This window comes from Macaca nemestrina, chromosome 1, assembly GCF_043159975.1.
Source record: "Macaca nemestrina isolate mMacNem1 chromosome 1, mMacNem.hap1, whole genome shotgun sequence".
NCBI classification, from domain to species: Eukaryota; Metazoa; Chordata; class Mammalia; order Primates; family Cercopithecidae; genus Macaca; species Macaca nemestrina.
Genome location: NC_092125.1, coordinates 34,485,571 through 34,512,463, shown reverse-complemented (window position 1 = coordinate 34,512,463; position 26,893 = coordinate 34,485,571). Strand labels below are relative to the sequence as shown.

The following is a 26,893-nucleotide window of genomic DNA, read 5'->3' as shown; positions in this document are numbered from 1 at the left end:
TCTCTAGCTTTTTATCAGGTTCTAAGAGTGATGAAGCTCCAGGAAAATTGCTCCCAGTGTAAAAGCAGGGTACAACATCTAATGACAGGGCCTTCCTCTAAAAGTGGGGAGCAGGAGAGTAAAACATGTTTTTCATTTTAACAAGAATTCTTTCTTGTCCACAGACTGATTTTTCCTGAGCTTTGGCAGTGTGTTTACAGTGTTCATTTGCACTGCTGGCTTAATTAGGATTATTTTATGATTTTCAGTGGTCAAAGCAGCACAGCTCTCCCTTCTTTCTCTCCTTCTTTGAGGGAAAGACCAGCTACACACTCTCTTTTCACAGTGTCTTTTCCCCCCTTTTTATTTCTCCTCTTTGAAGTAACAAATATTTCTTCATAACTTAAGAAACATCCAGACCCAAGGTTATGCTTGCCATATGAAGTTCTTTGTCCCTGTCTGGATGAGGGCTAGACATGAAACACACCCTAAGGTAACCAAGAGCCCAACTCAATGCCCTCAGCTCCAGCAGCAAATGACATCAAAGCTCCCTGGGAATTCCCACAACCTCTTCCTTTTCATACACCACAAAAGAGACCTGAGTACTGGAAGAAAGTTCTGTGTCATTGTCTGAGCCAGGAACAGAATCCAAACAAGTACCCGGTGACTTCACCCCATTGTCTCAGGCATGAAGAGTAGGGTGGTTTCAACAAGGAGGAAGCCCAGCCTTCCCACCTTCTGTTGGATCCCCAAATAGATCTCACCCACCTGAAACTAGTTAATAAAGGTAGGTCTTATGGTGTGAGTTTCTACATTTTGAAGGTCCTGCCTAAATCTCCAACCTATTTTTCATCTCCTAGCAATATGCCTCCTTGTTCCATGGGTCTTTGAATATAAAATCACTTTGCCTGTTCCTGGTGGCAGTGTCTCTGTGCCATGATTTGTGGGAAGAAGCTATGCCAGGAGTTCCAGGCCATGGCTTAAGTAGGAAAACCCCAGGTGAGGCTTACAAAGGAGACACAGGCAGAGAGGAGTCTTAGGCTACACAAAGCAAACAGAGACAAGTGTTTGATCAAGTTATGGAATGCTGAGTCTTGGGCATTTCCTTTCACAGGGACACAGAAAGGTAGCCAAGTGTTATTCACTCGGACCCCATGTACGTTCACAACAGCAACTAGCACAAGAAAGTGTGAACTCTCATACAGCTACTGGATCTTCAAAAATAGAAACCAGCATGAATCTGCATATACATGTATAATAAATTCAAGCAGAGGCAAAAGGAACCAAGTAAATTCACAGTCCTAGAGAGAGAGTAAGCCAGGCAGAAACCCTGGGTTCAATTCTTGGATTGATCTTTATTTGCTGGTAAATCTGAGCAATATATCTCTCTTCTCTGAGCCTAGGGTTTCTCTTTTCTGCAACTAAGAAATAGAGATGTTAGTGATAGCTTGACTATGAATATTAAATGAAATCAGGTAAAAATACATAGAATGGTGACTATTATTTAGTAAGAATTCAATGTTCAATAACTTGTATTTCAAAAAAGAAAATTAGCCTACTTACAATGTAGGAAAAAGGTGAAAAAAATTTTTTAATTAAACATACATTTGTATGTTTAATATATAGGGAATTGTGATTTTCTGAAATGTATAGCCTAAAATATTTCATATATGCTATTTTCAAGTGATACTTGTAGAAATGTGAATTGGTATTCCAAGATCTAATTCCATGGAAATGATCAGTATTGTAGGCCCTTGGTATAGAATATATCTCTACTTTATAAATTGAGTCTATGAAAAATAAAATTATACCTTAAAAATACATATATAACTTTTCTTACAGGTTTTTCAGAAATTTATTTTAAAATGTATTTGTTAAAAATCTATTTTTACTGTACATAGAGACATAGAAACTTCTAGAACTGGCACTATAAATAGAAATCTAAAAGTGTATTCATTATTATATTCATAAATATATTTTTTAAGTTGCTCTTTCCACAATCAAGTAACAAATATGTATATGTGACTTTAATTTAAATAGAAATATATTTACATATAAGATATTTATTTAGAAATATATAAATATATATTTTAACATATATAAAAATATATAAATACATATATATTTACATATACATTTGTGACTTGGCTGTGGAAAGAGCAACCTTAAAAATACATTTAAATGAGTAATACATACATATATAGAATACATTTTATATGGAAATATAAGGAATTGTACAAAAGAAATACATTTTATATATATATAAAGAGAGTCCAGACTATTTTTACTTTATTAGAGACAAATAATGAATTTTATGCTCCTAGACATGAAAGACAAGCAGAAACATCAGGAAGACACTTTGACAGTAGGAAGCTCTGCTGTACGCCTGTGTCACCTTTGCCACTGCAAGTATGACACTCCTCTGATCACTCCAAATGCATGCTTGTGAACAGCTGTCCTCTTCATGACAAAGCTCTCCTGAAAGACCTCTCAGGGGCTACTCAGATCTGAGATGTGCATCACTGATGCCCCATAAGAAAAAAATCAAAGTGCTAGAAAGTCAAAAGAATTATTAGCTATATCTAACATTTTATTATTTGTTTTAACAAAGAGATTAAATTCATAGATTACATGTACAATGGAAAATTAATTTAAGCATGTCTCTTACAAGGAAGAAAAACTTTAGCTAGGTATCAGGTAGGAGACAAGTCCTGTTAGAAAAGCAAGTGATTCTCAGGTCTGAGAACTGGTATCATGATAGAGGGATTGCTAGTAAAATTAGCTCAGTAAATTCATTACAAAATATTTTGAAACAAAGAGAACATGTACAAAGGATAGATTGATTGATTGATAGATGATAGATAGATAAATAGATAGATAGATAGATAGATAGATAGATAGATAGATAGATAGATAGATTCTGAGAGATGGGGAAAGCCAGTCTCACACACTCAGTTGATTTTTCATCCAAAGGCTGCATGTTAACTACACAATCTAACCATTGGTCACCGGTGAGGGGTAAGATCGAAAGAAAGTGTCTCTGATGCAGAACTGCTTGGGCTTAAGAAATCCCCCTTCAATCTGCCTGCTGGGCGCAGACACACTCAATATGCTCCCAAGCCAAGCATTTCAACTTCCAGGTCATCCTTTGTGGTGCTCACTGGATAGCAGATCCTGAAACTACACCACAAACTTGAAAAGAATCTTCTCTGAGGTTTTAAAATGCTTTTGGTTACTGGGTTGTTGTTTTTTTTCTGTGCCTTTTCATTTTCACTCATCTATGGCACTTCCTGATTCCACAGGGAAACGGAAGACCTTAGAACAGGAGAAAGTAGGCAGGTATCACCTTCTGTTTGTATAGCACTTCACAGTTTGTCAAGCCTGATTATAGGCTCTGCTGGTGGGTCCACTGCACTCATTGTGATTTTACTCCTTTTTGATATTTTTGAACAACAGTAGCCTCAAGATATAAAGGATATGTTATACAAGAGGAAACTAGGATTATGAAAGCTTAAGTGACTTTCCCTAGGTAAATGCTAGAGAGGAAGAAACTTGGTTTTTCCCACTTTAAGCTCTATATTCTGTTGACTGAACCAATGTTCTTAGTTTGGGGTAAGCAGGAAACCATAGATTAGAAAACTTACTGTTGTTTGTGCCTTTACCCCCCACCAGAAATAAAGTCACATAATCTCTTAGTCATAAAAGCTTTACACAATTTTAAGAGTGCTGAGAGACACTTTTAAAAGCCATTCATGGTCCAATTAGAGGTTGAAAGAAATCAGATTAAGAATGTTTGCACTGTTGATTTTTTTTTAGGTGAAGAATTATCAAATATTGGCATAATACTTTTTTTATAGGTGAAGAATTATCAAATATTGGCAATTTCTTCTGGTTCAATCTAATACTATTGCTATCTGTGTGGACTTCTGAAATTTTGTCAAGGAAGAGTTTAACAATCAAAGTTTCAAGGGATCGTACCTGAAATCCAAATCTACAAATGTAGATGTAATCTACAAGGGATTGTACCTGAAATCTAACTCTACAAATGTACAATGTAAAATTAATTTAAGCATGTCTCTTACAAGGATGGATGAATGGGGGTATAAGGCAGTGAGCTTCCATGGTTATCTACATGATTGGGGATGTGGGTCAAAATGGGTAGGTGTGGTTGGAGCCTGTTTTTACTTTCTTCTGATGTTTCAGCCCCTGCCTACCTTGGTATGGCCAAAACCCAGCTGATTTCCTGTATTATTCTTTCATAGTATAAGAGAGGCTACAAACACATCATGAGTTTGTGTGTGTGTGTGTGTGTGTGTGTGTGTTTACAGAAGGGTGAGATCAACCCATAATATTTTGAAATGAAGGGGGAACCACTATAATCCCACCCCAACTAGGGGTAGACATTCAAAAATGTATGATTTGTCAAGTCCATGGAAGGGGGTTAGATCAGAATCAGATGGCTGGCTCAATTCTTTCTGAGAGCATGTCCTCAAACTGTGATTTTAGACATCAAGGCTAAGTCTGCAGAGATTCTGTGTTAGAAGAGCTTATAGAACTTGGAAGGAGTGTCAGAAAGAGACAAAATCAAATTTGTATTGAGTACTGTGATGTGTCATCTGCATCCCCTTTTTTATGACTCTGGCATTTAGCTCATTGGAAAGAATCTTTCCAGAAACTGCCCTCAGAGGGGGGAAAACCTCCCTACACAAGGCCAAGCCATTTTCCTGGAGTGGGTGGTGGAGTGGACAGGCAATGTCCAATGACCTTTTGGTTGGGGTGAGTGGTATACAGAGTGGGACAACTCTGAAGGGCCATCCCAGCTCTCTGTGGGATGCTGACACCTGCGGGGGGCTGTTTCAGTTCCCCTCCTTCCTCTGTCCAATGCTGGTTCTTTCACTCCTTCACAGATGCTGCTCTGAGTCAGATTCTCAATAAACTATCTGCTGGCAAATCCTCCTCTCAGAGTCTGAATCCTGGGGAAACCCCATTTAAGACAAAGCCTGAAATTGAGAAAAGGTGTTATGGAACATAGCTGGAGAGGATTATTTTGGGAACAAGAATGCATAAATGAAGAAAGGCATGAGAGCGTTCCCCAGCTGGGTAGGATTCTATCCTGGATAAAAAAGCATTGCTATCCCAATTATTCATAAGTCTGTGAAGTTGCCATGTCTGGGACTGGAAAAAGCTTTCATGTAAAAATCAGTAAAAAGATTAGTAACAATGAAACAGGAAGGAAGGAAATGAGTGCTTTACCCTCAGAATAAACTATTCACCCACTGAGAAATGGAGCTTCTCTGTCAGTGCGCTCAGTTAGTTTTTGATGGAAATGAGAATCACATACACACAGTCATCTGCGCTTTTGCAGGATTCCCACAAAATGCAGGGATCCACATAGGTTCATTTTCCAAACATCAGAAGATTTTCTTTTGAAGCACAAGACCATTTTAGAAATTTCAGTCATGGATATAGCAATAATTTAAATGCACCTTAGACAATTTTCTGCCTCCTTAAGCAGAGAATCCTGAAATTCAGCAGTCCCTAACCTTTTTAGCTCAAGGGACCTGTTTTATGGAAGACAATTATTTCCACAGATGGAGATGGAGGGAATGGAGGAGGATGGTTTCAGGATGAAACTGTTCCATCTCGGATCATCAGGCATCAGATTCTCATAAGGAGCCCACAACCCAGATCCCTCACACATGCAGCTCACAATAAGGTGTGCTCTCCTAGGAGCATCTAATACAACTGATCTGACAAGAGGTGGAGCTCAGGGGGGGCAATATTCTTTCACCCAATTCTCACCTCTTTCCGTGTGGCCACGTTCCCAACAGGCCATGGACCAGTACTGCTCCATGGCCTGAGGGTTGGGAATCCCTGCTGTACTTAACTGAATTTTCACTTGATGAATTGGAGACAATTTCAAACCATTTTGAACATCAATTATCTTACTAAATGCTAAGATAACAGTCCTCTGAAGCAGTGCTCCTCAAACTTTAATATGCATACAAATCACCTGAGGATCTTGTGAAAATGCAGATTATGAGTTCCTAGAGCTGAGATCCTGCATTTCTGACTAGCTTTCTGGCGATGCCAATGTTTCTTCATGCCAACCACATTTTGAGTAACAAGGCTTTAAAGTTATTTAATAGATATAATTATCTTTGCCTTTAGCACTTAGTAGTCTAAGATTGTAATACTTTCATTCATCATATTTGCTTATTATCTTCTTTTATAAACTCACCATCAAGCTTAAACTTAAATGCAGATCCAAAAGAAATCATCTAATCCAAACGCATCATTTGAAACAAATTTGAATAGAAAACTGATGCCCTGAGAGGTAATATGATTTTTATAAGGTCACTTAACTGGTTAATGGTAAAAACAAGGCTTATATTACTGGTCTTCTGAGTGTATCTTTTCTCCCAGTTTCTAAATCCCCTACTAATTTGTTGCTCCTTTTCTAGAACAGGCTGAAATTCAGATAACAAATATTCTTAGAATTCAATGTAAACAGCTCTAACAAAGGGTCTTGTCAACTTTCCTATGAGCACAGTCAAATAATCCAAAGTAGTAATTGGACTTGGTGCCATCTGTACATGGGCTTTTGCTTATTTTGCTAAATTATGATATCTGGACAGTTTCCTGGATGGTTGAAGTCATCTAGGAATAACTGATTAGCATCTGACTAATTACATTTTTAAAATTATAAACTATTTTGCCAGATTTAGCCAAAACAAACCAAAACACACGATGGGCACTTGAATTTGACCATCTGATAAGCAATGAGGTTTAAATATGCCCAAATATTGCATGGAGATAACTATACTAAAAAAAAAATTTCACTGTTTATCTAAAGTTTAAATTTAAATGGTTGCTCTATTTTTTTCTGCAACCCAAAGTTGAAAAGATATAAGAATGTACAATAAACTTGATTGTGGTAATCATTTCACAATGTGTGTGTGTGTGTAAAAGTATCATATTGTGCAGGGCGTGGTGGCTCACGTCTGTAATCTCAGCACTTTAGGAGGCTGAGGTGGGCAGATCATTTGAGGTCAGAAGTTCGAGACCAGTCTGGCCAACATGGTGAAACCCCGTCTCTACTAAAAATACAAACAAACAAAAAAATTAGCTGGGCATGGTGGTGCACACCTGTAATCCCAGCTACTCGGGAGACTGAGAAAAGAGAACCGCTTTTCTCTTTTTTTGAACCCAGGAGATGGGGGTTGCAGTGAGCCAACATTACACCACTGCACTCCAACCTGGGCAACAAAGTGGTACATTTACAGTGTACAATGTGTGTGTGTGTGGGGGGGGTTTTGGTCAGTTATAAGAAAATAAAAAATGAAACACATCAATTAAAAAAAATCACAATTAGGAAAACAAAAATGAAGACAGAAAAGGAAGAAGTATAAGGAACACAAATTTAAAAAGGAAAAGAGCAATAGAGAAAAGGATCTTGTGGATGTTTATGTATAAAAACAAAAATAGAGATAAAATTGGTAAAAGTGGTAGACACTTTTTGGCCAGTGAATGATACAGAGCACATATTTTCACCTTGGACTGGCCCTTAATTCCTGAATAAATAAAGACTCACTATTTAAGTGCTTCCTAATAAAATGTAGGGCCAAGAGAAGGAGAAAAAAAAATCTCTAATAAAGACACAGTTGGCATAATAAAAAGTTATTATGCCTTGAAAAATAAGTGCTAGAAACAAACAAACAAAATGCTATTAAAAATCTAAGGTTTTAAAAGGAAATTATAAGAGCATTACAAAATACTTAGGACTGAATGACAATAAAAGCTTTATATGTCAAAATTTATGAGGCACAATTAAAGCAATACTTAGAGGGAAAAATTATGGAACACCAAAAACAAATTAGCCAAACATTTCAACACAAAAACCTAGAAAAAGAACATCAGTGTAAATCCAGACAAACAAAAAGCAAGGAAATAATGAAGATAAGAGTAGAAATCAGTGAAATACAAAAAAACGAGAACAAAAAGAGAGATGAACAAAAGTAAAAGTTATACTTTGAAGACACTGATAAGCCAGACTAAACCCCATGCATATGTAATCAAGAAAAATAAAAAGGGAAAAAGAAGGTTCAAAAATATACACAAGAAAGGATGTAGCGACTACAGCTAAAAGAGTTGAAATATAATAAAAACACATTATGAACAAATATCAGCACTAAATTTGCATATGTGGAAGAAATTAATAAATTTCTGGAAATAACAAAAAATTCAAAATTGGAAACAAATAGAAAAAATAAGACATTAATAAAAATCAAAGAAACTTAAGTGACAGTCATAAGTATTCTCTCAGGTAAGCCCCACACCAGTTGATTTTACAGGTAGGCGCTGCCAAATTTTGAAGAAACAGATCATCCTTATTTTATACAAATGGTTCCAGAAAATAAAAAAAGAAAATTGTACAACCAATTCTATGAGGCTTCTATAATTGGAATATTCAAAAAACAAATATATAAAATAATTCTACATGCAAAAGTCAAAAATAAAAGATTACCCAATAAAATCCAACAATATGTTTAAAATATACTATAAGCATGTAGTTTTGCTTCACAAAGGCAAAAATGATTTGGCAGCTAAAAAAAAAAATCTACCAAGCCTATTTAACATAATGATGAATCAAAGGAGAAAAATCACAGGATCATATCAATTAATACAAATGAAGAGGTTAAGTTCAGACCGTATGTTTTTCAAGAGGCAGAAAAAATGACTTAAAGCTTCTTCTAAAATTTCAAATCTTTTTATTTTTGAAATTGGCTGGTTTTATTATTTTTTCTCAACAAGGAGTATAGGTTGCAAGTCCCTGAATTGTGTGTGTGTGTGTGTGTGTGTGTGTGTGTTTAATAATGACTTCTTGGCCAGGCACAGTGGCACACAAATAACGAGTAAGTGTTCATGAATGACGAATAGCTAATTCAAGTTTGAATTTGTTTGCTTTTGCTTCCCTAGTTCTTTTAATTGTGATGTTAGGGTGTCGATCCTAGATCTTTCCTGCTTTCTCTTGTGGGCATTTAGTGCTATAAACTTCTCTCTACACACGGCTTTAAATGTGTCCCAGAAATTCTGGTACGTTGTGTCTTCATTCTCATTGGTTTCAAAATTAATTCAGTTTTGAAAAAGACGTGTAAGAAAGTGGGAGAGAGGACATGTCCTGCTAGCTATGTTCATATGGTTAAAGCTACAGTAATGAAAACAGTGTATTGCTGGTAAAAGAAACAGGTGAAAAGACCAGTGGAATATAAAAGAGAGTTAAAAATTAGAATCATGTAATATCTAGAACTTGGTGTGTAATCAACACAGGACTCTACAATCACTAGGACAAGGGTGGATGCTTTAACAGATGATACTAGAAAAATTGGATTATACATGTATTTAAAAGTAGATCCCTATCTTATTCTATATACAAAAACAAATGTTGAATATATTAAAGGCTAAAGTTTGACAGGCAAAAGCATAAAACCAATTTAAAAATGAAAAGGCATCTTTGCAATCTTAGCAAAAACTAATAATTAAAGCGACAAAAAAAAAACCCTAAATGCCTGATAATTACTGTGTAAAGGATGCTATACCCTACCAATAATCAGAAAAATAAAAAATATAACAAAAGTAAGATATCACCTTTTTTCCCATCATCTTAATTAAATTTAGATAATTGGGTAATATTGGGTTTGGGCAAGGATACGTGGAAATGATGTACTAGTCTCATTGTCTTTAAACTGCTATGTTTAAGGTTAAGTACATGTTTGGGCATATTTCTGAACTTCCCTGTTCTATTGATCTGTTTGTTTATGTTCTAGCACCTTGATGTGTTAAGGACTATAATTTTAGGATGTATTTTAATATTTTGATAAGGCCAGGCCTCCATTAGTCATCTTTTTCAGAATCTCCACAAAAAAATTAAAAAAAAAAACAACAACATTAAAATCAACTGATTAATATCAACTCTGTAATTCTTTTAAAAATCTTGTTAGGCTTGTACTGGGATTATGGGAAATTTAAAATTTAGGGAGAATCAGCATTCATATGATACTGAGTCTTTCTATACAGGACCAGTTTGTGCCTCTTCGTTTATTCAAGCCCTCATGTTATCTCTCAGTAGCATTTCTTCATATAGATCTTTCAAATTTATTTTTAGTTTTATTTCTAATTATTTTACCATTTTTATTGCTATTGAGATATTTTCATTTTTACTGGTGATTGTTTAAATTAGTCAGCATATTTATTTTCACCTTAATTTTGTATTAAACTGTGATACCAAGTGAAATAATTTTCAGGTTGTTCTCTTTTCAATGCTAACTAAAATTTTACTTCCTTCTTTTATATTTGATGTTTAACTTCCTTTACATCTCATAAAGTATAAAATCAAAAGTCTAACTGCACTGGCTAGATTCTATTTCCAGAGAAAGTAAAATAATAGTAATGATATTGAAGTTTTTTCTATTTTACTAACTTCTGCTTTTCTCCGTGATTTTACTTTATATTTTAATTGATTTTAATTTGATCTTTTTCTAATTGTTTAAGGTAGAAACTCTGATTGTTTATCTTATTTTGATTCTTTCCTAAATGTAGCATTTTAAATGCTATAACTTTCCCTGTAAGTACTGTTTTTAATTGCATCCACAAATTTCAATTTTGTTTCATTATAATTCAGCTCAAAATATATTCTAATTTCCTCTCTACAATGTTTTTTGGCCTTTGAATTATTTAGCAATGTATTGCTTAATTTGGAGATGGCCTAGATATCTTGCTATAATTTATCTGTATGCTTCAAACATTACAAATTCATTGAGACTTGTCTTATGGTCTAGTATATGGTCTGTCTTGGTGAACGTTCTGTGAGCATTCTACAGTTATTTTGAGTGTAGTGTTTCTACAAATGTGAGTTAGGTCATGATATATGATAATGATCTTCAAATCTTATATATCTGTTCTGATTTTCTGGCCTACTTATTAAATGAATTATTAACAGATAGGTGAAAAAAATCCCCAACTATGATTATGAATTTGGCTGTTTGCTCATTATTCCTGTTAATTTATAATTCACTTCTTTTGAGCTTCTCTTCTTAAGTGCTTCAATTTGTAACATGATTATTATGTCTATTTTAGAAATTAACCTATTTATCATTATGAAATATGCTCCTTTATCTCTGGTAATACACTGTTTTGAAATCTATTTTGACAGATATTAACAAGGCACATCAACTTTCTTATGTTTAGGATTTACATGGTACATAATTTTCCACTCTTTTATGTTTGATGTACATGTCTTTTTATTTGAAGTGTGTTTTATATAAACAGTTTTTGTAATTGGTTCTTTTTATATGACAATTTCTGCCTTTTATATGGAGTTTTTAGATAATTTAAATAATGTAATTAATGATATAGGTGGGTTTAAGTCTACCAAATTGGTATTTATTTTCTATTGTTTCCAACAATTATTCATTTCTTGGTTCCTCTTTTCCTGCCTTCTTTGAATCAATTAATTTTATTATTCCATTAATCTTCTCTTTGACTTTTCCTCTATAGCTATTTGTGCATATGTGTATTTTTATTCTACAGATTACAATTTGCATCTCTAGCTTATTGCAATCTACTTCCAAAAATATTACTATCCCATGAATAATGTTAGGACCTTACAGCAGTATTATTCTACTTTGAACTGCCTTGCCCTTTGTGATCATATATATTATTTCCCATAGAAGAGGTCAGCTGAGTCTAACATTAAAGCTGCTCTACTTCCTTTTTTACCCACTTATGCTTCTTTCCCTTCTTGCTCACAGAGGGTGATCCCTAGACCACTCCTTAGTAAATGGCCTGCATACCAAATTCCATCTCAGAATATATTTCTTAGAGAATCCAAATCCAACCTGCCACAAACAAAGAGAATCACCAATTCTCCTCATTCTTGAAAAATTCCCTTTGATGTGATTTCCACTCAAACTGCAGCCCATCTTTTAAAAGGCTTTGCAAGAAGAGGTGGTTTGCCACTATTTCTGGCCTCAGAAGAAATGGTAGTGGCCATCCTCTTTTCAATCTAGACCAGTGTACAGTCATACTTATTTACCTCTGTTCTGTGCCATAAATAATATTATCAATACACTCTCCATTGCCAAGGCTGAGACTTAATATCCCATCATTTATTCATGCGTTCACCAGTTTTGAGCACTACAATAAGTAGGTTCTGCACTCAGTGTTGAACACACAATCTTGACCACACATGGCCTCTGCCCTGAGATCCTTATAGTTCACGGGATGAAGAAATAGGTAAACAAGAAAAGTGGAGTATACAGGCACTTTGTGAGAAGTGTGTATCGAGGATGAAGCGATCAATTATACCACCTGGGACTCAGGAGAAGAGTTTAGAAAGGGTTAGGTTCTATAATGGAAATAATCCTTGAGCTAAATGATAGAAGTAGAAGGTAAGTTTGTATTTCTTGGGGAGGCATAATGAGTAAATCATTTACAGAGAAGGAAAAAAATATGAGCTTCCCATCAGGAATGTTATAGAAAAGTGAAAACTCTGACATATTTCAGCACTAAAATAAATCTGTTATGATTAAAATGACTAAACCCGTGTGTGTGTGTGTGTGTGTGCGTGCGTGAGCACACGTGCGTGTGTGTGTGTGTAAACAGGTGTGGAAGATGTGACAAATGAAATAATTCAGCCTGAGATAATGCTTATCTCTATCTCCTTATGTCCAATCAGTTACCAGGTTCTTTCAAGTCTGTTTTTCACTTTACTGTATCTGTAGCACATGACTCACAACTTTCTGTCTTCTACCATATTTTTGTAAACATGTTCACTGCTATGTATGTACCTTAAGGGTGAACACGGTAATTCATTCATTCTTTGGATCCCTCCATATCACAACATATTGTTCATATGAGGCAGTGTTTACTAAGTGGAATTAAAAGTGAATGTTGTCATGGTGTGGAAATAAAGCAAACACTCATAAATATCTTTAATACTTACTGGAAACATGATATAGAATAGGGGTTAGCACACTATTGTCCACAAGCCAAATCTGACCCACTGCCTGTTTTTGTACATCCTGTGAGCTAAGAATAGTTTTTGCATTTTTGAATGGTTAAAAAAAACTTTAAAGATGAATAATATGAAAATCATACGAAATTCAAACTTCAGAGTTCATAAATATAATTTTGTTGAGATATAGTTATGCTTGTTCATTTACATATTGACTACAGCTACGTTCACGCTAATGGAAGTGTTACGTAGTTGTGATACAGACTGTATGGACCATAAACCCTAAAGTATTTTTTTCTCTGCTTTCTTTATAGAAAATGTTTCCTGGTATTGAGAGAAAGGACCATGAGTTTTTCCATAAACTGGATTTGAATTGTAATCCTATCTGTAGCTCTACTAGCCATGTTATCTAAAGTGCTTAGCCATCTCTGAATTTTAAGATAATCATTTTTAGAATGAGAAAAATTATATCTCTGGTAAGAATTTATAGGAGAATTGATAAAAAAAAAATCAGGAATAGAGTAAATTTCAATCAATGCGTTTCTTCTTCTTTGATGCCTGGTGTTAGAAATTTTCATCTTTGAAATCCAATCAATTAAACATGTATTGCATTTTCTGTTAAAGATTCAGTCAGTGTTTGGATAGTCGAACCCAAACAAAGGAAGAGAGGAAATTATGGTTAAGAGGCTTTGGGCTTTATTGTAGCAAGGGTTTCCAGGCAGTGGTCTGTAATTTATAACTGATGTGGAAGACCCTGGTATTTAAAATACTGTGAGCATGTGGTGGTTGCTTTTAGGATTGCTAACCAGTCCAGCCTGAATGGGACCATTCCAAATTGCAGACATTTTAGAGGAGCCATGAAAATAAACATGAACATATGATTTTGCATATGTTGACGGGCTCCCTATGAAACCAAACAAGAAGTACTTATTGAGTATCTGCTTCTCAAATTGCTTCATTTGTTGTCGATATTACTTAGATACAAGGGACTTTCTGGGAAGAATTATGCCTTCTGTTTCTTTCTCAATCCCCCAATGACACCAAGAGTTGACAATAAGTATTTAACAAATCCTGTGAACTAGATTAATAGATACATGGTCTTTCAAGAATTTAGAAGAAACCCAGCAAAAGACGATAGGATGCCTTTCCTTACAATTCAACATATGTTTTAATTTGTTTTCTTGCTCGTGCTATGTTTTTGTCTGTCACCAGTGTTTAATTCTGGTTTTGGCATATTATAGGTGCTTAATGAATGCTGATTGAAGGAAGGAACATAGTATAGATGGATAAACATTGGATTAGAATCAAGAGGCATAAATGTGAGCGTCCGATTTATTATTTTATTCTTGAGTGATGTAGAAAAAGTACTTTGAGTCTTTGATTCTTATTTTACTCACCTGTAAAACTGGAAAACACCTACCTTGCCAAACTCACAAGGCTATACTAGGGATCAAACACAAATAGTGCAAGAGAATGTACTTTGTAAACCATAAATGGCTATAAAATGTGCTTATTATGTAAATAATAAAAGACTCTACATTTTATATTTAAGAAAATTCTTACGCTTTTTGTCTATTGGCTCAAGATTAGAAGAAAAGAAAAACTAAGAGTATTACTTCAGTAAATGTAGACTAAAATGACAGAAATTTTTTTTGGCAAGTAAGATTTTAGTCAATGAAAGATTTTGGGAAGGTATTTTCAAGACTAATGTTTTCCACTATCATTGTTTCTCATTTGTAGTAAACTTGTCTCTGAACTACTGCATACTAATCATATTTGTGTATCAAATCAGGATTAAAGTGTACTGAAAGGAAGAATAGTCAGAAATCCTGTATTTCTCTGAAAGGTTTATTTTGTGTGTGTGTGTGTTTTTTTTTTTTTTTTTTTAAAGCTAACCACCTTATCTTTAAAAATCACTTTCTAAGTTATTTGGTGTTGTATTGATTTGTGAAGACTAAATTTTCTTAATAGGTCTTATATAGTAACTGAACTTTCAATGATATTAATAATTTTTTCTAATACAAAGACTATTACTCCTGAATCAGTTTTAGTATGAACTGGGTATGCTATAGATTAAATGTAGTCCCCAAAAGTTAATGTCTTGGAAATTTACTTGCACTGTGTCAAGAGACAGAGCCTTTCAAAGGCAATTGGGTCATGAGGACCCTGATGTCATGAATAGATTAATGCCATTATCGTGGGAGTGGTTTAGTTATCATAGGAGTGTCTTTTATATAAAAGTGAGCTCTCTCTCACATGCTCTCTTTTGCTCTTCTACCCTGGTACCATGTTTTGATGCAGCAAGGCCTTCACCAGATGTTGAGCAGATGCCACTGCCATGCTCTTGGACTTTCTAGTCTCCAGAACTATGAGCCAAACAAACTTCTTTTCTTTATAAACTAACCAGTCTGTGGTATTCTATTAGAGCATCAGAAGGCAGACTAAAACAAGGTACATACCTGAAATGTAAGATGTAGCTAATTGACATATATTAAAACAATTCCAGAGATTTCTGTTTTCAGCTATGATAGAGTAGCGTGTAATACAACAAACTGTCCTGGCAAGAACAATCATAAAACATGAATTAAGTATACAAAAAAGTTTAAAAGCATTTGAGGGCAACCAAGTAGTCAGGACTTAAAAGTCTAATAAAAAAAAAAAAAAAGAACACATTGAAGGGAACTTTATATTCTGTGTTACTTTAACCTTTGAGGTATTCTTCAAATCCTAAGCAATGCAAAATAAGAGTATAAAAGGCCAAGTAGAAATTGGCAATAGAGAGGCCAAAAAACTAAGGAGAGTTTTTAGCAGACACACTGCTGATGAAATAGAAATTGTACTTCAAAGACTGTCAATGTGGAGGTCCTAATCCAAGCTTTTAGTTGAGACTCCTGAAGAGTCAAGCCTTAGAAGAAAGAAAAAACTGAAAAAAAGAATGTATAAAGGCTCACAAATAAAGCACAAGCTTGAATTATCTTAATTATTCATTGAATTAAAGTGATCTTTCCCAAATCTTACCAAGCGTCCAAAAAAAAATCTTGAAAGGAAGATATTATTAGTCAGAGCCTCTACAATTTATTGTATCTGATATTCACTTAAAACATTATTAGTATAGTAGTAGAAAAGCCCAAATAAATACGATATTTTAAAGTCAACCTAAACAGACCTCTCCATCAAGATACTGGTGTTATCAGATGCAGAATTAAAAATGATTGTGATTAATATGTTTTTAAATAGACTGTAAGATGAAGAATTTCACAAAGAATACACAGGAAAAACTGAATAGGTATTCTAGAGTTAAAATACAATAGCAAAACTAAGGATTTAATAAATAGTTTAATTGCTGATTATATTGAGCAAAATTTGGGATTATTGAAACAGAAGATAGCTCAGTGTATAATAATCAGACTACAGCATGAAAAGGAAGGGAATAACAAACAGAAGAATAGAAAAGTTAAAAAGATACACAGCAAAAAGGTGTAATGTATGTATATTTGGCAACTAAGAAAAAAAAAGTAAATGAGCAGAAGGAATATCCAAAACTTTTTTTTTTTTTTTTTTTTTTTTTTTTTTTTTTTTTAAACTAAGACACTAAGCCACAGATTGGAGAAGCTTCACAAACAAGACATATGCGAAGACAGGTAGGCCTGGGAACATCATAGAAAGACTGTTGAAGACAAAAAACAGAGAGACTATATTAAAAGCACCAGGGAATAAAAGACATTGCCTTCAAATATATATCAGATGTACAGCTAACTCTCCAAAATATAGAAGTGAAAAGATAACAGGATAACATCTTCCAAAGGATAAAAGAAAACATCTGGCTACCTAGAATTTTGTACCAAAGATATCCTTTGAAAATGAATGCCAACTAAAAATATTTTAGCCACACAAAAACTGAAAGAACTCATTGTCAGCAGGCCCGCATTAAAAGAAATAATAAAAGTGAATTTCCTCAAGCTAAACAAAAATAATAGAAGCATAGAAATGTAGAAAGGATTAAAGAGCACTGGAGAGGGTAAATATTAGGGAATTTAAATTCATTTTACTTTAAAAATGCAGAAAGCAATAAATGGAGGAAAAGCATTCTAAGGTATTATAAAATTGTGAGAGTATTAATTTATACCAGTCTCTTAACAAGTTAGTGCGTGTGTTGCAACCTCAAGACTAACCACTGAGAAAATAAAAGTATAGCTCACTGTGATGGTAAATTTTAAATGTCAACTTGGCTGGATTGAGGGATGCCTCGATGGCTGGTAAAGCATTATTTCTGGGTGTGCTTGTATGGTGTTTCTGGAGGAGACTGTCATGTGAGTCAGTGGACTGACAGAGGAAGATCCACCCTCAGTGTGGATGAGTGCCATCTAATCAGCTGGGAGCCCAGATGGAACAAACAGGTGAAAGAAGGGGAGAATTTTCTTTCTTCCTCTTCCAGAGCAGGAAACTCTTTCTCTTTTGCCCTTGGACATCAGAACTCTGGGTTCTCAAGCCTTTGGACTCTGGGACTTGTACCAGCAGCTTCGTGGGGCTCCTGAGCCTTTGGCCTCAGAATTATGCCATTGGCTTCCTTGGTTCTGAGGCTTTTGGACTTGGACTGAGTCATGCTACCAGCGTCCCAGGTCTCCTGCTTGCCGAGGGCCTATCATGAGACTTAATTGTGTGAACCAATTGCCCTCCATAATTGTGTGAGCCATTCTCCTGATGAATACCCTCTAATTATCTATTTATATGTAGATACATCATATTATTTCTCTCTGGAGAACACTGACTAATACACTAACAAACTAATAGAATGAGAAATCACATAATCAAACTATGTATTTTATAAAAAAGCAAGAAAGAGACAAATAACAAGAAAGAGACAAAGAACAAATGAATAAGAAACCGTAAGTTGGTAAGTTTAAAACTAAACATTATTAATTACATTAAACGTAATTGTACTAAGTTCTCCAACTAGAAAACAGAGAATTTTAGATTGCATATATATAAAAAATAATATGTTGACAACAAACCAAGCATATTAAATATGATTATAAAGAAAAGTTAAAAGTAATAGGATAAAAGAAGACACAATACACAAATATAAAATGTTATTCAGTATCGGCATGGCTACAATAAAACCAGACAAAGGTTATGATAAAGCAAGAAGTGTTGCTAGATGGCTTTTAAAGTTAGTTTTAAAAGAGATAATTCACCTAAAAGATAAAAAAATCTAAAATTATATACTGACAGTTTCCAGTTTACACAGTTCTCACATGGATGAATATCAGTTATAACAATTTAGCTAACTAAAACCAGTCTCCCAAGAACATGATTCATATTTCAGTTTGTACAATATATTAATTTTAACTGTATAAAGTACCCACTTCACTATTAGTCTTTCAATTCAAAAATCACCATGTGAATTACAAATGTGAATAATGATGGGTGACCAATCACATCATTTCATTCAAAGTCTGTCACTGACTGGTCACTGGGTATCTGTTATTTCATTCATACAGAAACTAAAAAGTGAATACTTATGTTACCATTTTGTCTCCTAGTGATAAACTTAAATGACACTTTACAAAAATGGATAATCAAAAGAGAGAATTAGCTAAAAATGATGAACATGCAGCAAATAAATGAAAAATGATAATGTTGGGAAGTGAAATTTGAATCAAAGATAAATGGAGTTATAAAAGAAATAGCTGACTCTGGGAATGTTGACTCTCTACTGCCATTCAAGAGACTCTGGGAATACAGTCAGAGAAAGTCAGTGAAAGTGAAATTATTGATATAAATAAAAAAATAAGTTGTGACAAAAAGGAAGAAGCTGTCCCAGAAGTGATGTCAAGAAAAAAGCGTATGTTAAAGGAACTCTCAGAGATATTTCATAACATTGAAAGTGCAAAGGATAAAATGCTGGAAGTGGATTCAAACTTCACAAGAAACATGACAATTCATCAACACACAGAAGAACTGCTTGCTTTGTAATGTAAGTCATATAAAGAGGAAAAGGTAAACAATGTTTAAACTAGTCTTCGTAAGTTTTCTTTTTTTTTTCACAAAAAAGGAAACACTTTATTTCTTTGTGTTTCTGTTTCAAATTCTAGTGAACTAAGTATCAGTTTCACTAGTTGTTTTTCCATTTTTCTACATACTTATAACTAAAAATAAGAGAGCATTTAATGTTACAAAAAAACCTTTTATATATCATGAAATAAGTGTAATTTTTCCCATTGATTATTAAGGTTACATTGCATAGTTGCAACTTGTATAGTCATTTTGTGGTTTCACACTACCAGGCAAAGTAAAGAAAGACTGCCTTCACATTTAATAATATAGCCTCAAAATGTCTCAAAAATGACAAAACTAAAAGAGAAACAAACAAGTCCAAGATTTTGTTGGAGGAATATAATACATATCTCTCAGTACCTGATGGAAACAGTACACAAAATATTGGGAAAAATCAATATATACAAAATATATATAATATAGGAAATTTCAACAACACGATCGACAAATAGGAAATTTTAAATATATGGAATGTTTTATCCAACAATTGCAGACCACACATTCCTCTCAAAGCACATGTAATACTTACTAATATTGACCATAGACTGATCCATAATTCAAGGCTCAACAAATTTCAAAGAATTGAAACATAGAATATATTTTTGACCACAGAAGAATCTAGCTATAAGTTTTTTTTTTTAAAAGTAATCCCAAATCCACATATGTTTTCAAGTTAAACAGCACACTTATAAATAACTCAGGAGTAAAAAAAGAAATAACAATGGTTTGAATTGAATGGTAACAGAAATAAGGTGTGAAAACTTATGAAATGTAGCTAAAGTCATGTTTAAAAGGAAATGTATGGCCTTCATGTATAAAATTTAAAAACAGGACAAAAATCAATTACCTATGCATCACCTCAAATTACTAGAAAAAGAACAAGTTAATGCAAATATAAAGGAAATAATGAAAAATAAGATCATATATATCTTCGGTTGGTCATATAAAAAGATTAATAAAAGGTTAATGAAAATGATAACTCTCTAGCAAGACTGAGCAGTAAAAACAAAAGAGATAAGCCAAAAACTAACAATAGCATGAGTGAAAAAGTATACCAGATTCTGTAGAAACATAACAAAGAAAATAGCAGAACATTATGAAAAACTTAATTTGATATTTTAGATTTTTTTAATAGACAAATTATTTGAAAAACCCAACTTATTAAAATTGACTTAAGATAAGTAGAAAACACAAATTTCTCCACCTTTGTTTTACAATTTTAATCTATAATTGTATTTTTTTCCTCAAAGAAAACTCCAGGCTCAGATGGTTTCACTAATGAATCCTCAAAAAATTAACACCAACCTTACACAAAATATTTCATAGAACTGAGAACTGGAGAAAAAAGAAACGTATTTAAGAAACCTATTTATTTAGTTTTGATCATAAAACCTGACAAGATAGTAAAATAAAGAAAATTAGGGCCAAACTCTAACGAATGTAGATGAAAAACCAACAACATATTCTCAAACAGAATTCAAAACGATGTGATTGGTTGTTGGTTTTCCAAATATCTTAGGTTGGTTTAACATTAAATTTTTTTTTTAATGTGAGTTAATATAGTAACAGAACAAAGAGACAAAAATATCATCTCAATAGATGCAGGAAAAGCATTTGATAAAATTCAACTCCACTTTCTCAGAAAATTGATGCAGGGCAGGCAAGGCCCCAGATTGGGACTTAGCCAAGGAGAGGTTTTGGCTTTGCCCAGGAAAGAACTTAAAGGTGAGCCAGTGGTGTTAGACAGCAGTTTTTATGAAGAGGCAGCAGAGGTATCACTCCTCTCACAGCAGGGCTACCCCATAGACAGTGTTCTTAGAGTAGCAGCCTAGGAGCTTTTGGCAGTCATATTTATACCCACTTTTAATTATATGCTAATTAAGAGATGGGCTATTCAGAACTTTCTGGAAAAGGGGCAAGGAGTTTTCAGAACTATATAGGGTAACTTTTGGGTCATTGCCATAGCATGCTGCCATGGCATTTATAAACTGCCATGGTGCTGCTGGAAGTGTCTTTATGCTAATGAGCAGCGAGGGCAACTAGAGGTCACTTTTATTGCCATCTGCTGGTTTTGGCTGGCTTCTTCACTGTAGCCTGTTTCAACCAGATCCTGCTGTGATTAGCAGGGCCCTGACCAATGCTTACAAAACAAGTCCTACTGATCTTCTACCTTACCTGCCCCCCTCAGATATTAGATATTCCTCCTTAATCCTTAGGGGGCTGCAGAAGGGTGGAGGTCTATCTTCTCTGAGTACTTTCTGCTAATTTTACTTTGCTTTCTGCCTAGCAATGGGGGAAGAAAAATCTTTGGATAGCTGGCCTAAGGGGCCTAAAGGGAGGGTGTTTTTATTTTTCGACTCAGAAGATGGGATGGGTTGGAAGCCTTTTGCCGCTATCATTTTTACATGGAATTGTTGTAATCTAGAAGATACAAACTTTCTTAAGAGCTTAAATTGAGGCGGAGTGCAGTGGCTCATGCCTATTTTCCTAGCACTTTGGGAGGCCGAGGCAGGCGGATCACCTGAGGTAAGGAGTTCGAGACCAGCCTGACTAACATGGTGAAACCCCATCTCTACTAAAAATACAAAAATTAGCCAGGTGTAATGGTGGGCACCTGTAATTCCAGCTACTCGGGAGGCTGGGGTAGGAGAATCACTTGAACCCAAGAGGCAGAGGTTGCAGTGAGCCAAGATCCCGCCATTACACTCCAGCCTGGGCGACAAGAGCCAGAGCGAGATTCCATCTCAAAAACAAAACAAAAAAAAGAAGAAAGAGGTTAAATTAGCAAAGGACAAAAACTAGTAACAACAAGAAAGCTATCATTAGCTTTTATAATAAAAGTCCTAGGAGAGGTAAGAACCAGGTAAGACTTGGGAGAACATTTTTGATAGTCAACCAAATACAGCTGGGGCCAGTGTCCTCATTGTATTTATGTTATCAGGTAGTTTGTTCATAGATTTTTTTGAAGGTTAACCTCAATCTGTTTAAAGTTATTAATATTAATATATGTATAGATTTTATTAATAACTGCATAGACTTGCCTTGTTTAATAATCTACTAAATAATTCAGCACTAGTTTGTTATCAATAATTATATTTGCCCAAGAGTCTAGGAATTTTTGAATTTCCTTTAATGCCTAATCTGTGTTGGTGGCTAATGACTGTAGGGTTTGAGTCAAGCATTTCAGGGCTAACTCATGGTAGGCAAAGCCACCCCAGGGGTCCATTAGTCTTATTGCTGCCCCAATTCCTGCCAGAATCAACCCTATTGCTCATTTATTTCTGGTATTCCTGGATCTTAAGGGGTTATAGACAGTGATCTCCATAGGGGTAAGCATGGCTAATGTATATTTACCCATTTCACCTTTTTGATATATAAGGGAAAGCTATGCCTAAAAGAACACGTGGCTCCCCAGCAAGTCGGGAATGGTTATGAGATATGAATGTTTCCCACTCATGACCACAAACAAAAATGAGCCCAGTTGGGGCACAGAGGTTCCACAAGGTGTGATGTCTATCCTTTGTGGCCAAATTGGGTCTGTAGAGATATTTCTCCCCTGCTCCAGTGGGGGTGGTCAAACTATCCTTGTTCTTTAGAAGGGGGCTGTGCTTCCACCTTCCCCAATTAGGCAGTTGCTTTTCCCCTGTGTGTTTTGATTGAGGAGAAGACCTACAAACAGATTTTTTGCACACAAGTGGAATCCCATTTACCTTGCTATGACCTTGGGAACTTGGCAACTTAGAGTTAGATTAGAGCACTGAAGGGAAACTTTTGTTTTTGTGTCATTAACACAACAGTAGGTACAAAAGATAGAATTATTAGTGCACTAGAGGTAAAGATAGCCAACTTTCCAGGTCTGGGTAATAGTGGCAGGGGGTTTACGTGGAATCCATTAAGTGGGGAAGAGTTTCACCTAACAAGTAGGGGACTGGGTACTTTGAGATTGCAGTGATTAGTCAGGAGGTCTGGGGAGATGGCCATGAGATTTTTCTGGATAGGCCAGAAGGTGGAATTTGCTATTCTGGAAATGTTGATGACAAATTTAGTAATCACAAAGATGATTCCCTGATGCTATAATTTTTGAAATATTTTATTATAGAGTTTTACTCCCACCCACCCTGGATTAGGTTAATTGAGAGAGCAAACAGGACTAATAGTGCCAACATGGTGTCTAGTTGGGCCTTAGAAGAGTCTCTACACCCAAAAAGGATACAAGAGGTGTTTTCTAGGAGAAGGTAGTTGGCCAAAGTGATAGAAAAGAAATATAATCAAGAAGAATGCTCCTATTCCCATCCACAGTATCATGTTATTACTTTTAGCCGTGTGTTATTTTAAATAGGTAGCGGAGGTCTTTCAAAGGTCATGGCTTCTTTCCCAGATGTACGTTATGGTGCCTGTGACTCATAAAAAAACACGTTTTATTCTGGAGAGGTGTACCCAAGTAGTTACGTTTTAAAGGTTTAATATGGTGAGGGTATTTAATAATACTTGATAGGGGCCCTTCACTTTTGGTTGTAATTGATCCTTAAGGTATCCTTTTTTTTTTTTTTTTTTCTCCCCGTAAGGCTAAGTCTCCTGATTGAAGAAAAAAAGTATTCTTTTTTGTGTAGGAAAGGGCAATACTTTATTGTTATAATTTGGAATGGCCTCTGATCCTGGCTTAAACATTAGGGGTTGGGAGCATAGTGAGGTGTGTCTGACCCTTTATTTCTCATCAGGCTTGAATTAGATTTTTTAGTGTTTGGAGGGAATTCCCTTTGGCCAAAGTGGGGGATCTACTCAGTGTGTAGAGGGCCTATGGATTTTTCTTTTTCAGTTTATATTTTCCCTTTTTGTCAAGGCACTCCAGAAATAGTATTAATAGTCAAGCTTTCCTCTTGTCTCACCCTGATGCTGGGGTGGTGTGCTATCTGCCCCAGGTCCATTATGTCCTTTGTTGGGATCCCTATGGTCAAGGGACTTAGAGTTAAAAGACTTATAGCTAATTAATTGTTTTAGGCCAGATGGAAACAAAGGTGGGCAGACACTTATTAACTCTTAAACCTCTTTTAAGTAATATAAGAGTCAAAACTAAAAGTCAAAAAATAAGGTTATAAAACTAATTTATGTGTGTTGAGTTACTATAATCTTGGTTTGTAGTAATTAGTTATATAAAACACAAGCATTTTGTTAGCATCTATGTGCCTGTCTTTGATTTGGGGGGTCTCAATTAATTTTATCTCTCAAAATCTGGTCCATATAATCTCACACGCCCACTTCTTCCATAATTGTTTTTGGGCCTGGGGGGACTGAACAGTTTTACATTTTAGAGGCAAAATAAAACATAAAGAATTAGCAATGCTTTCAACAAAAAGGTCATAAGCCCAGCCTAGTTTTGAAAATGACAGGAAAGGAATTTCACAGGTAGCTAAACATTTAAATTATTTGGTATCAAGGACTATAATAAGTTATATTAATTTAGGTAAAGGCAAAATTATTAAGTGAATACAAGCTTGCCCCTGTGTCTCATGAAAGCAGTTTACTTTGATTATCCCTTTGCTCAGGTTTAAAGAAGAGGCTTTGGTTAACTTGAGTTTGATGTTAGATACTGGCAGGAGTTGGTGCCTTTTCTAGACTCCATCTCTACATAAAATTTAAAAATTAGCTGGGTGTAGTGGCAAGCAACTGTTGTCCTAGCTACTTGGGAGGCTGAGGTGGGAGGATCTCTTGAGCCCAGGAGTTCAAGACTATAGTAAGCTATGATGGCACCACTGCATTCCAGCCTGGAAAACAGAGCGAGACCCCGTCTCTCGGAAAAAAAAAAAAAAAAGAACTTCAGTTCGTCTAAAGATGTGTTTATGAGCAAGAAAAGTTAGTCATAGTGTTGGAAGATATGAAAGAGCATATTGCTGAAAAATAATTAACATGCATATAATTATGATGAAATTATATAAATTATGAAGAAAATGACAGACAACTCAATGGAAAATTGAACAAAAGACTTGACTATGCTCTTAAAAAATATGTACGAGTAGCTGATATACATATGAAAGGCTCCCAATCTCATTAGTTATCATGCAAATACAAACTGAAACCACAGGGCAATACCTTTACATATTCAATAAAACATTAAAATGGAGACTTAAAATACCAAATGTTGATGAAAATGTGAAACATTTGAAACACTCAAAACATCTGGTGGGAGTATAAATTAGTACAACCACTGTGGAAAATTATTTGGGATTATTTACCAAAGCTGGCCTACTTATGATTTGGCAGTTCCAAATATACCCATCTGTTTATACACATTCACCACAAAAATGTACAGAAATGCTTATAGCAGAATGACTTATAATAGCACAATAGAGAAAAACCAGAAATAATTCAAATATTCATCAATATTAGAATGGTTAAATATATGGTGGCGTTTTCATACAGTGCAATGCTTATACCACAATGAAAATGAACACTACTGCTAAGTGAAGCAGCATGAATGAATCCCACAAATAGAATGCCAAATAAGAAAGAATCAGTTGCAAAGAGTACATACTGTAAAGCATTTTCCTATAAATTTCAAAAGCAGACAAAACTAATCTATGATGATAGAAATAGATCCACCTCAGTGGTGTAATAACTAAGAGGGGACATGAGAGAGCCTTGTAGGGGAGCGGTGATGGAAATGTCCTATTTCTTGATCTGTGTTGTGATTAGAAAGGATGTTCACTTTGCAAAAATTCATTGAGCTGTGCGTTTCTGATTTTTGCACTTTTCTGTGTGTATGTTACACTTTGATAAACTGATTACTCATGTATTAACAGAAAGAAGTCCACAATTCAGAGAGGTGAAAATAAACTCAATATTAGCACTTTGAGATAACAAAAGAAAATTTTCTGACAGGTCATCCAAATGCACCATTTACACACACACACACACACACACACACATACTTACACCTTTCACACGCACAAAAGAAACATTTGGGCCACTTACTTTGAGCCAAACCTCATCCTCTTTCTTCAGGCTACTTTCTGGCTGCTCACTCCTGTCATCCTGAGTTTCATTTTCACTGGCAACACAGGGAAACCAGCCAGTTAGGGGACGGTGGTTGGGTAAATCTGGATGGTATGATGTGCAAATCTGAAATACAATTTCAACCAACAATTTGAAGTATGGAGTGTGAAGATATAAGGACAATGAAACTCTCCAGCTCATAGCAAAGTTTTTCTCTCTTTCTGAATGCCTAATGATCACATTATTGGCAGAAAACTTTTCTCAACATTGAAGTATTTCTCAGTGCTCTCTTTAACATCAAGATATAACTTACAAGGGTAGAAAACACAACAGGCCTCAGTTTATCATCAGCCCACGGGTCTTGCCCACTGGGTGGTTACAAATAGTCCTGGCATATTTCAGGTAACTGCCCCCGGACAAAGCAGGGGAGTCTGTCTGGGGTGATGATGAAGCCCTTACCAGGCAGCATCGACTGCCCCAAAAGTGAGGCTACTGAGTTGGGGAACCACTGAGGATTCAGCTAAGTAAAGGAGCCAGAGAAATAAAACTCCAGGAAATTTCTCCCACTTCACTTAGGGAAGACAGACAGGCTAGACTAAAAGCCACTTCAGAGAGCGGTCATTACCTCAGAATCTCCCAACTTCCCTGGCTTTCTGTCATCGGATGCCAGGACTTGAAAGAGCAAGATGCCAGAATTTAGGCTGAGAGAGTGTGGCAGAAATGGCTAGCTGCCGACTGGTATCTATTTCCCCTTACTTTTTTATTAATAAACTCCAATTTTGTTCAAGGCGACAGTGTATCTGGTTATAAACGCTCATCTCCCTAGGGTTCCTTACAACTAAAGGTGATGAA

At 35.1% G+C, this 26,893-nt stretch overlaps 1 protein-coding gene across 2 annotated transcripts in view; it reads right to left on the bottom strand.

Annotated features, from left to right (window-relative positions):
• Positions 1-26,893, bottom strand: part of LOC105484475 (pappalysin 2) — a 305,327-nt gene that overhangs the window by 116,505 nt on the left and 161,929 nt on the right. For both annotated transcript variants that reach the window (XM_011746126.2, XM_011746125.3), the window contains exon 12: positions 26,021-26,167. In XM_011746126.2, coding sequence (XP_011744428.2) covers positions 26,021-26,167 — 147 coding nt within the window. The remainder of the gene's footprint in view (positions 1-26,020; positions 26,168-26,893) is intronic.